The 20,167-nt window shown below is 38.1% G+C and overlaps 1 protein-coding gene across 1 annotated transcript; it reads right to left on the bottom strand.

Moving 5' to 3' along the window:
• Positions 1-3,415: 3,415 nt before the first annotated feature.
• On the bottom strand, positions 3,416-18,769 carry KIAA1024L (KIAA1024-like ortholog). The gene is made up of 3 exons (XM_012645048.1): positions 18,608-18,769; positions 6,924-7,151; positions 3,416-3,595 (listed from the first exon to the last, which is right to left on the bottom strand). The coding sequence occupies exons 1-3, from the start codon at positions 18,767-18,769 to the stop codon at positions 3,416-3,418; spliced, it is 570 nt and encodes a 189-aa protein (XP_012500502.1).
• Positions 18,770-20,167: the final 1,398 nt, after the last annotated feature.

Here is a 20,167-nt window from a genome sequence, read left to right as displayed (position 1 = left end):
AGGTGGTCACCACTTTGTCATGAATTTTTCCAGCAGTCTGCACAAAGAAGGAAATTTGATCAGGTACCTGAGTCCCAGTTTCCATGAAAGCAGAACAACTGCTTTGGCAGAAATCTGGGTTGAGTTTCTGAAGTCATTCGCTTTGATTGAATATTCTCACCACAAGTTGAGCAAGAGCCTAGAATAAGCGATTATTTGAAAGGAACCAAAAAAAGTTATCTTTCCTCTAGAGGTACAGTCTGTTAGACTTTGTGTGTCTAGAAGTAGAAATCTGGAGGGCCCTGTCTAATTACAGTTTTAAAAATATATTTCTAATATATGATAAAATTATATTTATTCGATGATATGAGAGGAGACCTTGAAAATTGGTAAAAGCAATGGGTAGAGAAAAAAAGAGGAATTTAAAGACAGTATCAATACAGAGAGCTACCTATGTTGAAATTTAGAAGACCGTATCAAATCTGAAACAAGAAGTAAATAATTTAATACTCCTAGAACATTAATTCACTTGAGGATATTGGGAACGGAGCAATCTAGGCGGAACCTTCTAGCGTTCGCTCTAGGGTGGCGTGTGCAGGGTTGGGTGTTACGTTGAGGGTTCCAGCTGTACCTCCCAGTGTCAGCATCGCTCAAGGCCAATCGGATCTCTTTTCTTGCAAGACGAGGGGTGTCAAAATTAGTGGTTGCAAGAAGGGAGGCAGGAGCTCTCGGTCTCCTCAGCACACAGATTCTAATCACAGAAGGAACTGAGGCCTTCACCCACCAAACGTCCCTTTGGTAAAATGCCTTTCCGGGTACTAAGAGCAGGCTTAGTACACACGTCCGCCAGATGGCAGTAGTGCACTCTGGATAAAGGGAGCAAGGCCGGACCTTTGCTTTCCACCCACTAAATTCTCCGCTAGGTGACAGCAGTGTGAATATAATTGGAATGGCCATTAACGGATTATGTTAAAAAACAATTTTAATCCTTCTGGTAAATCTGAGAGCAGTATTTTAAAGAAGTATGCACACTTGGAATTTTTTTTTCCTAGAAAATTTAACTTACTATTTGCTTTTAGGCCTCCCCCACACTAACCTAATATACAAAAGCAAAACAAAAGAAAAAAAAAAAGCAAAACTTTTTTGGGGGGTACGCCTTCTAAAGAAGCTGGGAAAGATTATTGTTTGCAACTAAATTATTAGAAATTAATTTATGGAGCCCAGATCTTCTTAGACCAATTCAGAAAAAAAACAGTGACTAAAATAGCATTGAAGATAGTACAAGTTATGATTTATTGACCACCTGGTATGTGCCAAGGATTATTCAAATACTTTGGAAACATTAGTTCACCGAATGTGGATCGAAGCCTTTCGAGAAAGCCCACGTTTGAACGTCAGCCCATCTAGAGCCATCACCTCCGTATTTTCCACGACCTTGCTGCTCGAGCCGGTTTCACAAAAACCCATCCTGAAGGAGAAAGTGGAACAACTTTCAAGGTATGATTCTGAGCACAGACAAGGATGTAGTCTCCCTTTTTATGACTTGCCCTCACGTGTGGACGCATAACATTAATTCAGGGAGATGCAACGATACATTGTAATTCTATAGTTACGTGGAAGGCTAAAAATGAAGATCGGTTTGGGAGCAATAGCATAGTCATGAACTCGTGCATGCTGAACTATAAAGGACTGATAGTAACATAACTACACGTGGAAGAGGGCTGAGCAGGGGAATCCTAGGCCTTGACTCGTGCTGAGTCACTCCGGGCGAGGGAGGCCGGCAGTGCAGGTAGGCAGCCTTTGCACTTCCGTGGTCACCCCTGCTTACCAAGCCGTTAGAGAGCCTTGCCTACGTGCGCTCCCAGACAGCACATGCAGCCTGATGCAGCAAACGCGCTTTCCGTGTGTGAGAGACCTGAACATGTTTCGAATCCCTCAGAGGCAAGCACTGGGCAAGCAAGCTTTGAAGACAGAGTAACAGCAAGTGGTACGTGTGTCCACAGTGAGAGTGGAGAAGTCTCCAGGACCTTCATTTCTCCTGTAATTCAGTGCTAAACTGGACTACAGCCTCCCACAGAGGAGGGGAGGAATAAGAAGGCAGAGACTATAAACATGATTAAGACGATTTTTTTGTGCACAATTTTATTCTCCAGTAAAGCTGCACTTTAATATACTTTATTTCAAGTATCTTTAAGAGAAATACAACAAAAGGATACGGCATTATCAAAGGACAAAAGCTGACTTCAGGCCAGTAGGAAGCAGAGAAAGTCACTCTTTTGTTTTCTGCACAAGATAGCCTTAGGGTGGGATGTTTGAAAAAGAGAAAGGGGTGGGGATGTGGGCTTAGAGGACGTTCTCAAGGAAGGGAAAGTGGTGACATGATTCTCCCTCTGCATCCAGAACCGTGGACCCAGGTACCTGCAGGAGATGGCAGGTGAACGCAGGCTGCTAATGAGCTCTTGCAAATTAGTAATAGCAACTGCCATTAACTAATCAATTGCTTATTAGGAGCCATTGTTCATACCTGTTTCTTATTTAGTCCTTTGGCCAGCCCTACTGCGGAGTTGGGTAATATTTCTTCTCTAAGAGAATAACTTGCCAGGGTCCAACAGTTAGCAGATGGCACAGTTACACTTCAAGCTCTATTCTCTTAGCAGTGTCCCCTCTGTGTTTCAAGAGTCAGGCACCTAGACCACGGTTGGTGGTTTACACTCACTGACTTCCACTAGGGCTCGCAGTATCCAGCATGAATGAATTAGTAAGTGCAACTGGATCTAAATGTAATTAATTATATAACTATGGCCTGTACAAGTTCAGTTCTACTAAAATTGCAACATGAAATTGGGGCATTATAGAGAATTACTGGGAAAATAAGAATAGATTTAAATAAAATCTTCCCCTCCCCTCTTTCTTCCTACCGTAAAGAGAAATAAAGGAAAATAAAACAGAGAATGACTCCAACCCAACTTGCAGCACAACCAAAAGCTTTTATCCCGTCTACCTGGCAGTGGGCCCAGAAACGATGAGCTCCAGCTTCCCTAGTGATTACAGGAGGATGGAGCGGCAGGGAGTTCAGTATTTTAAAACAAGGTAAATACAGTTTGAGCATTAAGACAAGGCTGCTAACAATTGTTGACACTGTTTTACTCTCTGTCACAATGTTTAATTTGGGTTGTATAGAGTGACTTTTCTGTGACCGCCATCACTAGAATTCCTGCTTCCTGAAGGACAAAGGTCAGGCTGGAAATCTTACACAGGTTTCATAGACCAAAGTAGGGAAGCCAACATATCACAAGCAACGTTCACATTCTACAGGAAACTACATTTAATTGCACAATCAACAATACACTCACAGTGCAGGTACATGTTTTTCTGCAAATGTTTGTCTAGAAAGATTTTTAAGACATTTCATGTAGCTCTGTGTGTGACAGTTTCCTTAGGTGAAAAGAGTGCTAATAGTCACTATGGTAACCAAGATGGCGGTAAGGACAAGTAAGATCAGACCCATACGACATAATTTTGATTGCTTCTCTTGTTTCTTTTCCTTTTTCAATAACGTGTCAAAACCCGGCGTGTACATGTCTCCCAACCAAAACCGTAGGTCATTAGGATTTTCCTAAAAGAAAATTACATGGAGAATATTATCAATCAGTGATCAATCAGCATTACAAACTAATTTGAGTTGCAGAACAAGATACTATCTCAAGTACTGAAGGTCCATATTCACACTGTCCTGTGTGAGACTCAAGTGTCACAACTCAAGTAAGGGAGGCCAGCCTTCTTTGAAAAGCGTAGACAGGCAGGTGCAGCCTTCTGGCTGACCAGGAATCCTGCAGTCACAATCTGTATGTCTGTCTCCAAATTAATTAGGAGTCTTGCGTGATTTTTTTTATTAAATTGCTCACATTGGAGGGTCAGAAACACAACAGTGTTTTCCATAGTGTTTTAGTCAATTTAGTGTTTCTTACATCTTATAAACAGTACAAGTAATTAGGTTAGCAAGTTGAAATACAATTAAAATTCCTTGCTTTAGATGAACCTTAGAGGTTTGATTTTGTCTGCATAGCAGGAATAAATACTTTGGTGAGTTTTTCAGTAAATCCAGAAGCTGACTTCCATGGAAGGAGCACTAACACTAGGAGTCCAGAGTCCCCTCCATGATTCTTGATCTGCTGGTCTTCCTTGCAGAGGCTGCAGCATGTCTGACGTACAGAAACGTCGGCCTTATTGGACCCCCTGAGAAAGGACCGTTACGTCTTCACGCCAGCTGCTGTTTATTCCCATGTCTGTTTCTTTCACAGGCCTCGTTTTCCGTTCAGTGCCAGAGAATCATCTTCAAGTCAACTCGGTCTCCTCTGTCTAATAGATCACCCACAAACTCTACTGTCCACACATTTGTAAGAATACACTTCTCCTCTCATCATCTCCCGCTTCGCTTTGGAGCTGCAGGCGGGGCGCCTCCGCCAGGCGGCCTACAACAAGCGCAGGGCGATGCCACCTGCCCGCCCCCTCGCAGGCTCGCTGCGTCTCGCGGCGCCGGGGCCAAGACTCGCGATGGCCGCGCGCTCTCGCGGCCTCTCGGTCTCGGCGGACGTGGAGTCCGCTGGCGGCGTGCGCGGCCACTGGGGCAGCCTCCGGGCTCATCTGGCCGCGCTATCACGCGAGCCCTGCCGGGAGCCGGGCCCCCGGCGACGGTGCTGAATTCTCCCAGTAATCGATGCGCATTTGAACGTCCCACCCTTAGAAATGCTAAAATATTAAGATAAAATTTGGGTGACCTGTGCACAAGGACAATGGTTTAAAAATCCTGTCTACCTCACTCTCACCCTTCATTGCGTGTGTGCCCTCATCAGCCTGCGTTTTGCCTGCACGTTTAACATCTCCATTCTCCATTACGAGCTTTCATAATGGAGACGATCCTTTTTTACACTCTGCTTCTAGCCTGCCTTGGTAATTAAATATGGGATTTCTTTTCTCTTTTCTGACTTACAGACGCTTAACAACTTAGAAAAATGCAGGTGGCTAAAGGCACTTGGAAGGTTTATAGCCCACAAGTGGTATCAAGGTTTCAGAAAATAAGTTAGGGGCTCTAAGTGCTAATGATGAGGTATCGAGGGGGTGTTGAAAGAAGTTGAATGAATGACATATAGAAGGAAATTCTAACAAAAACAAAAGTCATGGCTTCCAGAAGCGTCTCTCAAGAAGTTATTGCTAAAGAATAGCTGGATGAGGTCCGGGAAGGGGTGCACTGCTTGAGGAGAGGGGCGCACACAGAGAGGACTGGGGCGGGGACGGGCTGGATCTTGGTTTTAGTAAAACAATGATCCATCGTATTTATGTTCCGTCTCGCTAAACAGAACTCGTATAATTGTCCAACTTATTGCTTATTTTGTGACCATCCTATTACTTAAAGTGTAGGTCCAGCAAAACTGGACTTGTTTCGACAAAGTCTCTCACTTTCCTGTATTTCTGCCTTCGCTCTTGGTACTCCTGACGGAAGAGCCTCCCACTCATGCAAACCATTTATATCTTTTGGAATACCTCACATTCTTCAAACTCATCATAAATTCACTTTTTCATGAAGTCTTCTTGCAATCAGATGTGATTTTTGTTCCTTCACGAATCTGCACAGGGCGTTGTCCTACCTCTGTGCTCAGCCTCCTCCATCCTCTTCTAAAGTGACTGCCTGCTAATTGACTCAGTTACACGAACTGTTTTTGGGCAGAGACAGTAACATTCACCTCTATGGTCCCCTTGGCTTGCAAGCAAACAGCAAAGGAAACAGGACCTAGCACACCGTCAAGAAATGTTTGTGAAATAAATCAATACTTTTCTTTTCCTTAATAGTAGGGGTGACTTCATAGAGAACCTCATGTTAAGACTCCTGATAAGAAATATAAGATTTTTTTTTTCAAAGAAAGAAAAAGAAACACAAGATTATTATTGCTGAGGGTAGCATCTCTTATGGAAACTTCTCTGGAAAAGGAGTACTTCAAGGAGAAGGCACATTCGATCTGCTAGGAGATTAAGAAACTTCAAACATTCTGGACAATAGGTATTTCAATGAGTGCATATTTGAGATTTTTAATTGTCTGTAGGATTTAAGGGGGCAGGGTGCTGTTCCCGTCAAAAGAAAAAAAATTCCTCACGTGCTCCAGGTATGGAGGGTAGAACAGATGCCCGTTTTTGAATGAAGAGTACGCATTTGTTCAGTGGCAGCCCTCCTGGCCCGGGCAGGCAGAGGCAAGCCTAGGCCGGTCGGGAGTCCGGGCCACTCGGAAACAGAAGGCAGGCGACCCTGCTTTTCAGGTATTGTGAGGTCTTCTGTGTGGTGGGTGACGCCAGGGGGAAAAAAAGAAAAACTTAAGTTGAGTTTAAGCTGGGTGAATGAGTTCACTGCATACTTTTCCTGTGTTGAAATGTTTTTGTTTTGTTTTGTTACTGAGACACAGGAAAATGACCAAAATGTAAATCTGCAATCTTAAATCATTGAGTGAGCTTGAAATAAAATGCTCTTTGATGAGAACTCCCTTGCACAGTGCCCAACACAGAGCACTTAATAAATGTTTTTGAATACATGTAGAATAGGGAACCAGATCTTCAATGTTTATAAGCATAAATGATCACAAACTAGGAGAAAACATATGTAATCTTCCAAATTAATTGTCTAAAAGCTTTTACCCTCCTGGAAAACTTTCGTTCTGTGCCACGTCATTTTTTTCCCCTCTCTACGCTACACAGATGCCAGTAAGTGCTGAAATAGTGAAAGTCAAGACAAATAAACACAAATACTGACTGAGAGAGAAAGAACTTCCAGAAGCCAAAATGATCTGAAATCTGGAGATTTTGTGCCTAGTGAAGAATTCCTTAACACCCCTATTTTAAAGGGTTATTGAACTGATCTCCCTTATCAACTGAAGAAGGTGATTCCTAGTCTTGAGTACCTTTAGATGTCCAGAGAGGTTTGTGTGCAAGGAATGTTTGTCATAGTCCTCGATGGTCCACGAAGGGTTCTTTTTTCTCTCTTCCATAGCTTCCTCCAAACTCACGTCACCATATAGTGGGTTATTCTTCATGACCGATGACATGGATGGTGGGGGGCTTTCAGTGGTGACAAGGCGCTCTGTACTGGATCCTCTAATTTGTCGAGCAGCAATGTTCTTCTTTTCTCTCTGTTAAGAGGCAAAGAGACAGGCTTCTCTTAGCAATGAGCCTTCTGATGGCCGAAGATGTAACAGGAGATAACTGTACCCAAAAATGTGCTGATTCTGCTTAGAAACCCAACAGATGAGGACAACGGATGAGAAAAGGGTTCTAGGATCTGGTTTGACGTAGGAACCCACCATTAATTGAGTTGTCTCTTTGTGTGTAATCTTCATCAGCTTTAACAATCATTCATTCATCTGCTATTTTATAACTACAGAGAAAGAACGCTGTTATTAATTCAAACACTAGAATTCTGAACAGAGCCAACTTTTTCCAGCTTACTTGCATTGAGATTTAATGACATTTTACTTTGTGCGTTCTATGACTTATAAAATATTAATCCAGTAATGTCTAAATTAAAAGATATTTTAGAGATATGCTTTGGCTTTCACAGATGCTGTCTTAGCTCTCATTTGAGACAGCTTTGAAGACTGGGCTAACAGCGTCCTATGTGTAACTCAGCCTCTGTATGTGTCTACAGACCAGCTGGCTATTATATGGCTCTAATATTGACTTTCAGAATTTTTAAAACTTTTCTTATTGAAGAATAATAGAAATATAATGTGTACGTGTGATAAATATGTAGATCAATAAATTTTAACACACCAAATAAGCCCAAGATTCAACACCCAGACCAAGAAACAGAACATCATGAGCACACCTCCCGTTCCTTTGCAGTCACTGTCCCTCCTTCTGCCCAAGAGCAATGAAAAGCCCAAATTCTAACAACATAGGTTAGTTTGGACTGAATTTGTATCTTACATAAATAAAGCCATACAATGTGTGCTTTTCTGTGTCTGCCTTTCATATTTTTTACCTTGTTTTTTTTTAATTTTTTTCTTAGAAACATACAGCTATCATGAAGGTAGAAAATTTTGAAATTAAAATTTGTTCATTGGCCAAATACAAATTGAGAAGACACAAAAATCTTACAGAGGAATGCCTTACTTACATGGGGCATCAAGAGAGAAATTCCGTTATCAGTTAATTTTAGATAATTTGGGTTTAATCTTTGAAAACTGGCAGCCTATTTCCTTAATTTATAGCAATTTGTCAATAAATATGTTAAACATATTTTAGCCATCATAAACCTAGAAGGTTCAATAGGAATTTCCTTCCACTCATTATTTATGATCATCAATACCCTTCTGATTTGAATCTCTCCCAGCACCCAAAAAAAAAAAAAAATACCCTTGTGCTCAGCATCTATTGGGGTATGTAGGTCACATTAAATATATACTATATAAGCTAAAGTTGTAAACTAATATTACATATAGTTTCTTTCTGAAATGGCTAGTAAGTAAAAAAAAAAACATCTAGATAAAATCATTCACATACTCTTTGGTGTTGGGTCTCTCTAACTTTCTTAATCCATGCATTTGTCACATACTTAGATATCAGCTTAGAGATCCTCTCTGACTTTAATAGGTTCTTGATCTGCTCAAAGTCAATTTATATTCTATAATACCAAAGTTTACAATGAAATAGTAAATCTTCATGACTTAGCATTTATGTTAAAGATGGATTACCTCAAAAGAAATGTTTCTGAATTGAGCAAAAAATAACTTGATAAGAAATTCAGATTCTATGAGCTTAGCATAATTCTGACTTAGTTTTTTTTTTTTCTTTATGACTAGAAATCTTTGATCGCCTTTGAAGAGGGATAATTCTTTTGACATGGACAAATTGGCTTTGTCAGGTTATTTGTCTGCTAGACAAATTGCTGAGCTTCTTAAAGAAGAAAGCTCTATAAATGAGGAAAATACTGTTGTGGGGGTAAAATAAAATTACACGCTTTATTCCAATGTATGCAGACTTTAAAAAACCTAATATTTAAAAGATAGCAAAATAATTAGAGGTATATTCTAAAAGAACATTCTAGCCCTTATTTCTAGGCCATATTCTTGAAAGTTTATTCTTGAACATGATGCCATTCAATTTTGCACTGCATATCAATTTTATATATGAGGGACATGTGAAGGAAAAATTAATAGTATAAATTCATTAATAATTTAATGACAGTATTTAATTAGTATTAAAAATATTAATTATGATTGAAGTTTATTTGTATTTTGGTATTTTTTTTCCAAATAGCTATAAGGGAAAAGAGTATTTATTGAACTCCAACCCTCAGTCTATAAGAAAGAATACTTTTACCAGAGAACAACTCCACAGCAATTCCATTGTTTTAATTATATGATCTCTAAAATAAATAACATTTAAAAATATTTATTTAAGTAAAGTAACACTTCAAAGCTCACCTAGACTTTTTTGTATTAAGAATTACTTTTTCCACTTATCATGTATATACTTTAATCATTATGACCTTTATGAGTAAGTGAACTATCATTCGATAAAGAGAGTGAAATATAACATATATTTGGACAAATAAAAATTAAGAGTACACAATTAACAGGCCATTAAAGAAAGAACCTCTAAATCAATTCAAAAAGAATATTGATAACAGAAGAAAAGATTAAGATACAAGCAGGGATACTGAGAGAAAGGAAGAAAGAAAATTGATAAATGTATGTGTAAATCCAAGCAAGCTTTGATTTTATAAAATAAAAATAGATTTAAAACAGAAATAATAATAATTACTAATTTGTGAGTTTTAAGAGAAATGAAAACACTAGCCAATAATAGCTTTAACACAGATATATATATTTTTTTATTTCAGCATGTTATGGGGGCACAGATGATTAGGTTACGTATGATGCCCTTACCCTCCCTCCCCTCCAAGTCCGAGCTTCAAGTGTGTCCATTCCCCCAGAGGCGCGCATCGCACTCATTGTTTGTGCATATGAACACAGATATTTTTGATTAGAGAATTTTAAGACACCATTTCAGTGAGGGGAAAGAGATATTACTAAAAAGTAGAGATATAATGTATAGCTTCTAAATCTGTAGAGCAGTAGAAGAAAAAGAAAAAAAGAAAGTTGATCAATCTTTAAGAAGGCCAGGAAAGTGAAATAAAAAATATAGGCAGAAAATCTGAAGAAAATAGAAAAATTTTATAAATAATCACATTAAATATAAATGGACTAACCTCTCTATTTAAATGACAGAGATTGTCAGATCAGATTTTAAAAAATAAATTAAATTATATAATATATACCATAAAATGCCTAAAATATAAGGACTCAGAATGAGAGTGAAAGACTGTAAAAATATATGCTAAGCAAATATAAGCAATACGAGCTGGGTGTTGTGGTGACCGGCTAAATGCTCAACAATTTCCTTTCCCCTTTGCAAGTTCAGAGGATGCCTGCCTTTCTCAATCTGTTTTGAATTTTGACTGGGGCCAGGTGTTTATGGCCAATGATGTGTGGGCAAAAGTAACAGAAACCAATTCCAAGTCTGGCCCCTGAAATCATCAAGCTTTTCGGCTCACATTTTTTTTTTCTTTTGTTACACTGTAAGCAAGACTTCTGAGATATAAAATGAAATAACCTGATACCCTGGGTCAATGCTTGGAAAGGAGCTTCCCCCAAAACCTATCTTCCATTCCTCAGACTTTTCATGAATAAGAACATTTATTTTCATTTTTAGTTACTGATATTTTGTAGGGTATTTGTCATCACAATGTAGACTAGCCTATCCTCCCTTATACAGAAAATGATGTTTTGAAATTATAAAAAGGTGTGGTATTGCCTTAGCAGTCAAGAAGTGGAAGGAGATGAAAGTGATATCAGAAGCTGCAATAATGATTATTCATATTATATGTGGAAAACACTTGGTGTATGTGTCACCTGGGGTAATTTGGAAGGTAATCACCTTTAGGAGATATGCTTGTCAATAATCAGAATATTTACATACTTACAATGATTTTATAAGAATCAGAGCATTTGTGTAAAACAAGAAAAAGATGAAATCACAGAAAGAACTGGATAGTGAACAAGAAGAAATGAAAGAGCAGAGAGAGTCTAGAAATTAGATACCTTTTAGTATGGACAAACTGACTGTAGACAACAAACAGTGAAACAGAATTATTTTTCAAAAAAGGGAGACAAAGAATAAGGGCATTGAACATAAAAGCCCAGTTTTGAGCATAAAAGCTCAGCTGAATGAAGTGACTCACAGCAAAAATCATGTTCAGTGTATGGTTTCATAACTATTATTTTAGACAGACTACAGGTGGTTGTCATTAAGCCAAAGGATAGAAAAATAGAGGTAGAAAAGCAAAGCAATAAAGCCAATTTGAGATCTGTGTCTTCAAAGGAACTTTAAGTGTATTTATTGACATATAGAACTTATTGGAACTAAATAGATAAGAGTATATTAACAAATAGTGTACCAATTTTTGTAGGAAATGCATTACCAAAGAAACACCAAGATTAGATCTAAAAGCTCGTGAATGTGTAAAATAAAAAAAAAAGCAAAAAACCAAAAACCAAACAATAATAACCCTAGGTCCCTGAATATCCAAAAGTGGAAGTAAAGTCTGAAGTCCACACAGCCTTGAAGGAGGACCCACTCTGATACGGCACAAGGGAATGATGAACAAGGGGATGCTCCCCAGAGAGTGGAGAGCCGTGCCTTAGGAGGTCCTCCCAAATCAGAATCTGGGCCTAGTTAGTTTTCTCCACTTTCAGAAAAGGAGGTTTGCACAGATTATTCCCAGTGGGATGGTTCTCTGAATTTTTTAGAGACGTGACTTCTGTGTCTCTCGTTTTTCCCATTCAGAAGGGAAGAATTTACTATAATAATCCTATTCCTAGTCCAACAAAGTTTGCACGATGGTATGGAGAGGGATATCTGGTTGACCTTGGAATTGGTACTTCTGGGGGGAAAGTGAATGTGCTCTGTGTGTGGAAAGTTGATTACACACATATGATGATATGGGATGTATAGCATATGTAATTATTTATATATATATATATATATATATATATTTTAACAGAATGAAACAGTGGTAAATTCTGGCTAGATGCTCAGAAAACTCATTTCTTCTTCATGGGTACACAACAGTTCAACAGCTGGATTAGTCACATGACTAATGAAACTCAAGCTTGCCCACTAAAATCCCTGGCAAGATCCTTGGCTTCCACACAGAAGTACATCTCCTAGGACATCTATAACACCCATATCAGACCTTATGTGAATGAGACACACACTTTATTGTGTTAAGTCACTAAGAATTTGGGTATATTTGTTTCCACGGTGTAACTTAGCCTGCCTAACCACTAAGGGAAAAAAAAATATATGTATATATCAGACAAAAGAGACTTACGGTATAAGACTTTGTTAGACATAAAGAAGGTTGCTAGAAAATTAATAAAGTTACACATCATCAGTAAAACTTAATAATTCTAAGCTTCATGTATTTTATTATTTTCAACATTTATAAAGCAAAACTTGAAATAATTACAAAGAGAAATTTATACATGCAATTTTTATCAAGCATGCAAAACAATTTTTAAGGATAGAGAATATTTGAACAATAAAATCAACAAGTTTGATCAAGTGACATATAAAGATATCTTTATTAAATGATTGAAAATACTAATATTTAAAACATACACTGAACATTTTACAAAAATTGATCATATGTTAAACTTTAAAACAAATTTCAAAGACTGAATATTATACAGATTATGTTTTGGGCCATGGACAAATTAGTGATAAATCTGGAAATCATTATCAAAAAGATAACCTAAAATATCACATTTGGCAGGCATTTAAAAATATATTTCAAAGAAATAATAATGAAAAAATTAAAACTTAGAACAGAATGAAGTGAAAAGTGCTATATTATATAGTTGACTGGAGCTGAAATGGTATTTTGAGAGAATATTAGGGGCATATATGCTTGCACTATAAAAGCAGAATGAGAAAATTAATGAACTAAGCATCCAATTCAAAATCTTAACAACAAAGCCACAGAGTAAATCTAAGAAAATAATCAAAATGAAATAACAAATATAAAGCATAAAATAATAAATATTCATAAGAAAAACAAATATACAATGGAGAGAATAAACAAAATTGAAAGCTATTTCTTTGAAAAGATTAATCAGATTGAAAACATCTCTGGCAATACTACTCAGGATAAAACATTAAAGACACAAATCCACCAAGTTAGAAATGTAAATGTTAGAAATTCCACCAAGCATGAGAAGAGACACAGCAGAGATTAAGAAACAATAGAAAAATAATCTGAGCAGCTTTAAAAGTTTATATGAAATTGGGCAGTTTCCCACATAATATAATTTGCCAAGCTTAATTAAGAATGTATAAAAAGTTAAATAAACCTGTGATAATTTCACTACTTGAGTCAATAGTTTATATCTACTGAAAACACCACACATACACTGAAGAACAGGCCAGAGAATTTTTCGGTCAAGTTCTTCGTTCTCGAAACAGATAATTTCTATCTTAGTCAAATTCTTCCAGAAAATAGGAAAACAAAAGATACTCTCCAGCTCCTTTTATGAAGTTAGTGTAAACTCCAAATGAGGGCAGCAAGTAAAAGAAAATTATAAACCAATTTCTCTTATAAACATAAATGTAACAATTGTAAATACAACATTGCTAAACATAATTCTACAATATATACAAATTATATATAACAGGATAAGACAGATTTATGCCAGAGAAAAATGTTATACCATGAGCATGGCTTAATATTAGAATATTAACAAAAATCTACCACATTAACAGGAGGAAAAATATAAAATTTTGCAATAGTTCAGAAAATAATTTTTAAAATATTGAAACATATTTAAAGCAAACTCTTTTAGCAAACTAGAAATAGTAGGGAATTTTCTTAAGCTAACTAAGGGAATGGACCAAAACCTTCCTGAACACAGATTACTTAATGATAAAATACCAGAAGCATTTATTTTAGTTTCAGAATTAATATGAGGATGCCAGTAATCACAACATCCATATAATATTGCAGTGGAAGCTCAAAGCAACACAATAAGAATAGAAAAATAAATAAATAAAAGAAATAAGGTTTGCAAATAATGAAACAAAATAGCAAATGACATGATTATCTACAGGGACATTTACAGGCAAAATGAAATAAGATATTTTAACATACTTCCTGAATTAAAATTTAATATATAATGATTAGTAATATACATGAGTAATACTCTATTATAAAACATGATTTCAAAGATACTACTCTCAAGAGCAATAAAGTACTGTAGGTATTTAGATTTAAACCGAACGCACTATATGCAAAACTTTTTTTGTGGAGAATTATGAGACATAATTGAAGGCCATATGGAGAGTTGAATAAATGGAAGGACATATCATGTTCATGGATTGGGAGAATCAATGTCATAAAGGTTTCTGTTTTTCCCATTTTGATCTATACGTTCGGTGTAACCCTTATCATAATCCTAATGCAACAGTGCATTTTGAGTGTATTTCATTTGTGGACAAACTTTTCCAGAAAATCAGCACCCTTCTGACACAGTAATCCTTTTCTAAATCGATAGAATGGTTATCTTTATAAAATACAGATTTGATTATGTGATTTTTTTTTTGCTTAAAATTTTTCACTGATCACTAACAATTTTCAGGATAGAAGTCAAATTCTCAGACAAACCCAACAGACCCTCCATGGTGTGACTGGACCTCTCTTAAATCTTATCTCCTGCCTTTTCCCACATACAACCAAGGCCCTAGAGTCCCACACGTGGTATTGTAACATGCATGTGTCTTTAATATAGGTTTTAGTACCTGAGGTATTTAGGTCTGGTCTGAGAGCAATATGGTGGGACAATTTGGGTGTAGTTTCTGGAAGCATACCACCCAAAGTCAATCCTCTGACCCTGTTGGAGATTTTATGAGCTACATAAATTAAAACTTGATAAATCTTGTCTGGGCAACTTGATGATGTTGTAAATCTACTTCCTAGATAATTTAAGCACCTGCAAAGTCCCATATTGTCTCCCCAATATAAACTTAAAAATGAGAGACTACTATATGTACAGTGCTGTTCTTTTCAAAATAGTAAATAGAAGATTGAAAATAGAGACAGTCTTAGGAAGGCACAGCATGTGTTCAGGCAGTTAAGAAACAATTACATGCAAAAACGAGATAAAAAGAACAGACACTAGAATTTAAGGAAAAAAGATAGTTATTGGACTGAAAAAGAGTGAAGAGAGGTGCTTAGGAAGTAAACCCAGTACACGATGTGTACTAGACGAAATCAAGGGAAGAGCAGCCTCTCATCCTTGGTCTTTTGCTCTAGCTCACAGCTTTAGTCTGGAATGCTCCTGATGTCTGAACTGATGTGATCTAAGCCAGGAAAAGACAGAACAAAGAGACCAGTCTGAAAAGATTCCAAAGGGCATCCTCTAATCAGAAAATAAAGGCCCACCACAAGATCTGAAAAAACATATTTTATCACTTAAATTTTTTTAAAAAATCATCTTTTCTGTTCTTTACCTCGTTTTAGAAAGGGGTTGGCAGAAATATTTGGAATTTCTAAATGCCTTCATCAGATATATGCCCCAAATCATTTTAACAATCAGAAGCATTCTATTTTAGAGAATGTTTATTCATTGCACTGACATAAAATGTATTGTGAAGCTTCTTTATTTCGTCAGTGAAAGAATTTAAGGAGTATAGATATAGTGGAATCAAGTAATATCTGTTCATACACTCTTGCAAATATGGACGAATGTAAGTTCAAAAAAATAGAAGATAAATCGTTTATATAAAGGTGATACTTATATTTAATAATTCAACTTGATATTTGGGATCTAGAGAATTCCTGTTTTAACTGCCGAGTTACCCCCAATGAGAAGGTAATGTCTGTAGGTTAGGTCACGTGACATTCCATGAAGTGGTCCCAAGCACCATGCACCTGATTAGTGTGGGGCTGAAGGATCAGTTGACACCACTCAGCAGCGTGTGTGGATTTCACGTGGTATCGCGTTTACTGTTTAGGTTGGCTGCACAGCTTGACAGGAGTATTGAGACACCCCTCAATCACTGCCACCACCAACACACACACCACACACACACCACACACCATCCACCTCCATTCACAATAGCTGTAGAATAATGAAATTGGAATGATCTGCGGTTTTCCAAAATGTGATGAAAGGGTAACTTCATTTTGAAATATTGGTAAATAATAATAATACATACATACTTACTCTGTACATACTTCTTGCTCCCTTGTAGGGAGTTCTGCCTCTCAATTGCTTTTACCTCATATTTCATTTGCTCTCCCTTTTAAGAAAATACATAAAATGAATATTATCCTAATTTTTGCAAGTGGAAATACTACAGCATGGACTAAGGGCCACGATAGATGTCTCTCAAACTGGTTTACTGTGGATTTGAGACAGGAAATCAAGTTTCTAATCTCTTCGTTCCATATTCTTCCCATTGGCTTAATGACTCCCCAACAGAGTGAGGGTTTTAAATTAAGAACTATCTGGCACTTTCCATCTTACGTGTGTCTAGAACTTCAGTACACCAGGTGTATTCAGTGTCTTTTTCCAGTTATCAGGACAACTATTTAGAACTTTTATATAACCATTTCTCTGAGGTTTATTTTTCAATCTAAGGAACACATCAATCCTGAACTGTAAGATCCAGCAAAGGAGAGAAGAATCATTTATGGCTGTGTCGTGAAGTAGTGAATATCACCCTTGTCACTCACGGTTTGTGCGTGCCTACCCGACTACCAGAATTTGCACTTGATCTGCCGCCCCAACTCTGCACTCCACGCATTATTTGGATAGTAAATTGGCCTCATTCGGTCATTTAATATTTCTTTGTAGGGTAAAAGAGTAGCTAAATCAAGTTTATTTGAAGTTTATAATTATCAACAATGCATACTCAAAGACCAGTGAAGCAGAAGTTTACCTCCTGGATTTTTCCTTGAATAACTATTTTGACCCAACAGAGCCTGTGGGAACAGTTGGCTTTTAAAAATTTACATTTCATTTAGGTTTAGGAACAACCTTCAACAGAGTTTAAACTGTGAAGTTCCACATGAAGGAAACAGATCGACTCCAGTACCAAACAAAAGACGTTAGATTGATATGTTCCAACCTCAAAAGAATTTATTGGATATGTTTTCCTAGACTAAACTTCATAGCATAGGAGGGCCAAGCTCTTCTGATTTTTGAATCATTTTATTCTATGATACTAACAATGAGGAAGAAAGAGGAGGAATTTAATTTCATTTAATTTAAAACTAAACAAAACACAAAAACAACAACTATACCAGTGGGCATGAAAGGGCAGAGGGTTTGAGGATTACAAAAGAGATTGATGCAAAATTAAAAAATGCCAGTTGTCGTAACAGGCTTCCTTATGATGGAAATAAATTAAAATCCTTATAGGTGGAAGAAACACTTACATAATCATTTGAATGTACTTGATTTTGAATGATCTCATAGTAAAGTCCCGGGGAGCCCACAAACATACCACAAAGGAGTCACTTTATACCAGGACGCATGAGCAGCAACTGTTCTTAAAAGAAAACAAATTTCTGTTCAGGGAATTTGAACCACTCCAAAGGATTTAATGACTTGCAGGGGTTTGTAGGTCAGTCACATCTGTTCTGAAATGAAATGCTTCTTCCTGTTTCTAAGTTGACTAAGTCTCAACCCCATTTGCCTTCACATCTTAAAACAAAGATTATTTCTGTTTCATTAGCTGTGCAACAGTCAGGGCCTTTATGTTTACTCGAGCAGATGGAACTCATCAGCTTTATTCTTCTCTTTTTGTCAGCAAAAAAGAAGGAAGATGCAAAAGAAAAGCAAGAGAAATAAAATTGGTGTTGGGTTTGAAGGTCTGATTGGTATGTCTTGGACACATGGACACGTGGAGAATAAGAGTATCTATAATAATATTAACAGCTAGCTAGCACTTTTCCAAGGTGGAGAGTTTTTTCTTTCTTTGTATTTTTTTTCCTGTATTTCCCCTGTATTTTTTCCCCCTTCAATTATCAGGTTTCCATTGTTCTGCTGTCTGAATCTTCTGTGTGTAAATGAAAGGGAGCTGGTCTAAGCGAGGAAAAGAGAAGTTCTCCAGCTGTCTTAGAGGCCCGTTTACACCCACGATGTAAGTTTCTGATGCTTTACGCTTAGACAACACCAAAAGATGAAGATGGGTTTTTTCCCCCTAGATCCTTATTTGCAAACATCACAATTTGCTTGGAAAGTTCTGAAGAGAAAAAGCAAAATGAGGGCTACATGAAATCCGAAGTGAGGACAGGCTGAGAAGCTACTGCTTGAGGGAATGAGTGCATGAAAGAATTCGCATATTTTGTAAAGAGATGAGAGAAAGGCTCCTTATGTTCAGGAAGAGAGAAAGACTATGCTGGAAGAGAGAGCATCCACCTTGGCTTCTGTTCCCTATACCCTTCTTTCTGCACAAATCATGGCAGGTAGTGAGACAGAAATAACCCCTCCCTGTATTTCTGTACCCCAGATCTCACCTGTGAGTAGATGAGGTTCTGCCAGTGTTGTGCAGCAGGATAATTTCCGCCCGGAGACCGCGCAGGGCTGGCCTGAAGGAGGGCTGAGCTCATTAAAGACTTCACGTCAAGCTGCAGGAATTTGTCAGGATGGTCGTTATTTGGCAACACAGAGAGATCCATGTCTCCCTTCACCTACCGTGGAAAACAAAGGCAGGCGAAGCTGCTCCTGTCAGACTCCTCCATTATTAACGAGCCCGGGGATGCTCCGACTGGCATCCGAAACCAGGTCTCTTAGCTGCACACAGAAGCCACTCTCAAAATGACACAGCAATGCACAGGGACAAAGCAACAGAGCAGCACACTGCGCTACCTTGCACACACACGCACGCACACGCACGCACACATACAGTGAGGGCGTCTGAATGGAACAGATGGGTCTGCACTCGTTAAAATTAATAGGATGACAAAATTAGATATGCGTAGCACTTAATGTCTCTCCATTCAGAGTCAGAAATAACAATTGAAGGGAAGCTATTGTTTGGATAAAGGCTGCCAGCATGTCGGGGTGGCAGCCCGTAATTTGGAGCACTCCCAACACTGCTGACCCGCATGGCTGGCTTGGCCCTGCCCACACGGCCTCACATGTGATACGCAGGGTCATGTTTCTTCTCATGTTTTGACTCCCAGAGCCTCAAGCGCATGTGAAACCTAATCAAATTTAGGTTGTCGGCTTTGCTCTGAGTAGGGAAATGGCAAGCGTCTGCTTCATAGTTTGCTACAGTCATTTAGCGCCCGACCTACTGCTTTGACCTCTTCACTCTCGTAGGCCGCTTTGACTCTGTTCCTAGCTGTGTGCGCCTCCACGGTGTGCTTTTGTGTTCACGCAGCACATCTGGCACTAAGCATGGCTGCTGGGTTTGGATGACAGGCTATCTATCCTAAGTGAACCCATCTGCTGTTAAGAGAGCCAAGGTGAGACTAAGGCTACGGCCAGCTGCAGCCAGCCAGCAAGCGACGAGGGCCTTACTGGAGATACATTCTCTCCTTACAAGCCTCTCTGCTGCAAGCAACCCATACCTCTCACTGGGAAAGAGGCAGAGGAAGAGAAAACTTTCCTGCCTGTGAGAAGAAAAAGGGCAGATACATCAGCAGTTTCTAAAAGACATAGGTTGTTTGTTATTTCTGCATCTCCACAAACCCCTCTGATTCAGCAGGAAGGTTTCCCTTCCAGGGGCAGTGGGGTTACATGTGGAAAGTATCAGCCCTGGATGTCAGAAGAGTGCCATACAGCTCGCAGGCATCAGCAGCCAGGATGCTCTTGAATCCAGCGAGACACTGGAGAGCACTTACCTTCTTTACAGCAATAAGCATGAGGGGGTGTGTTTTAAAAAATCTGCCGTGCTTATGGTTGTAAAACTGAATACGTAGTTAAAATTTTCTCTAAGAAATTGTTGGACTCAAACTCTATCACTATTTTACCATATTTAAAATATATTTGGATGGTTTTATCCACACATTTACTAAGGAAAATAATAGGCACTTCATAATGACAGTTAATAACCAGACAGTTAAGCCACA

The sequence above is a fragment of the Propithecus coquereli genome, unplaced genomic scaffold (assembly GCF_000956105.1).
Source record: "Propithecus coquereli isolate 6110/MARCELLA unplaced genomic scaffold, Pcoq_1.0 Scaffold224, whole genome shotgun sequence".
In the NCBI taxonomy this organism is placed as follows: domain Eukaryota; kingdom Metazoa; phylum Chordata; class Mammalia; order Primates; family Indriidae; genus Propithecus; species Propithecus coquereli.
The sequence above is the reverse complement of the archived record's forward strand: the minus strand, read 5'-3'. Positions and strand labels throughout refer to the sequence as shown.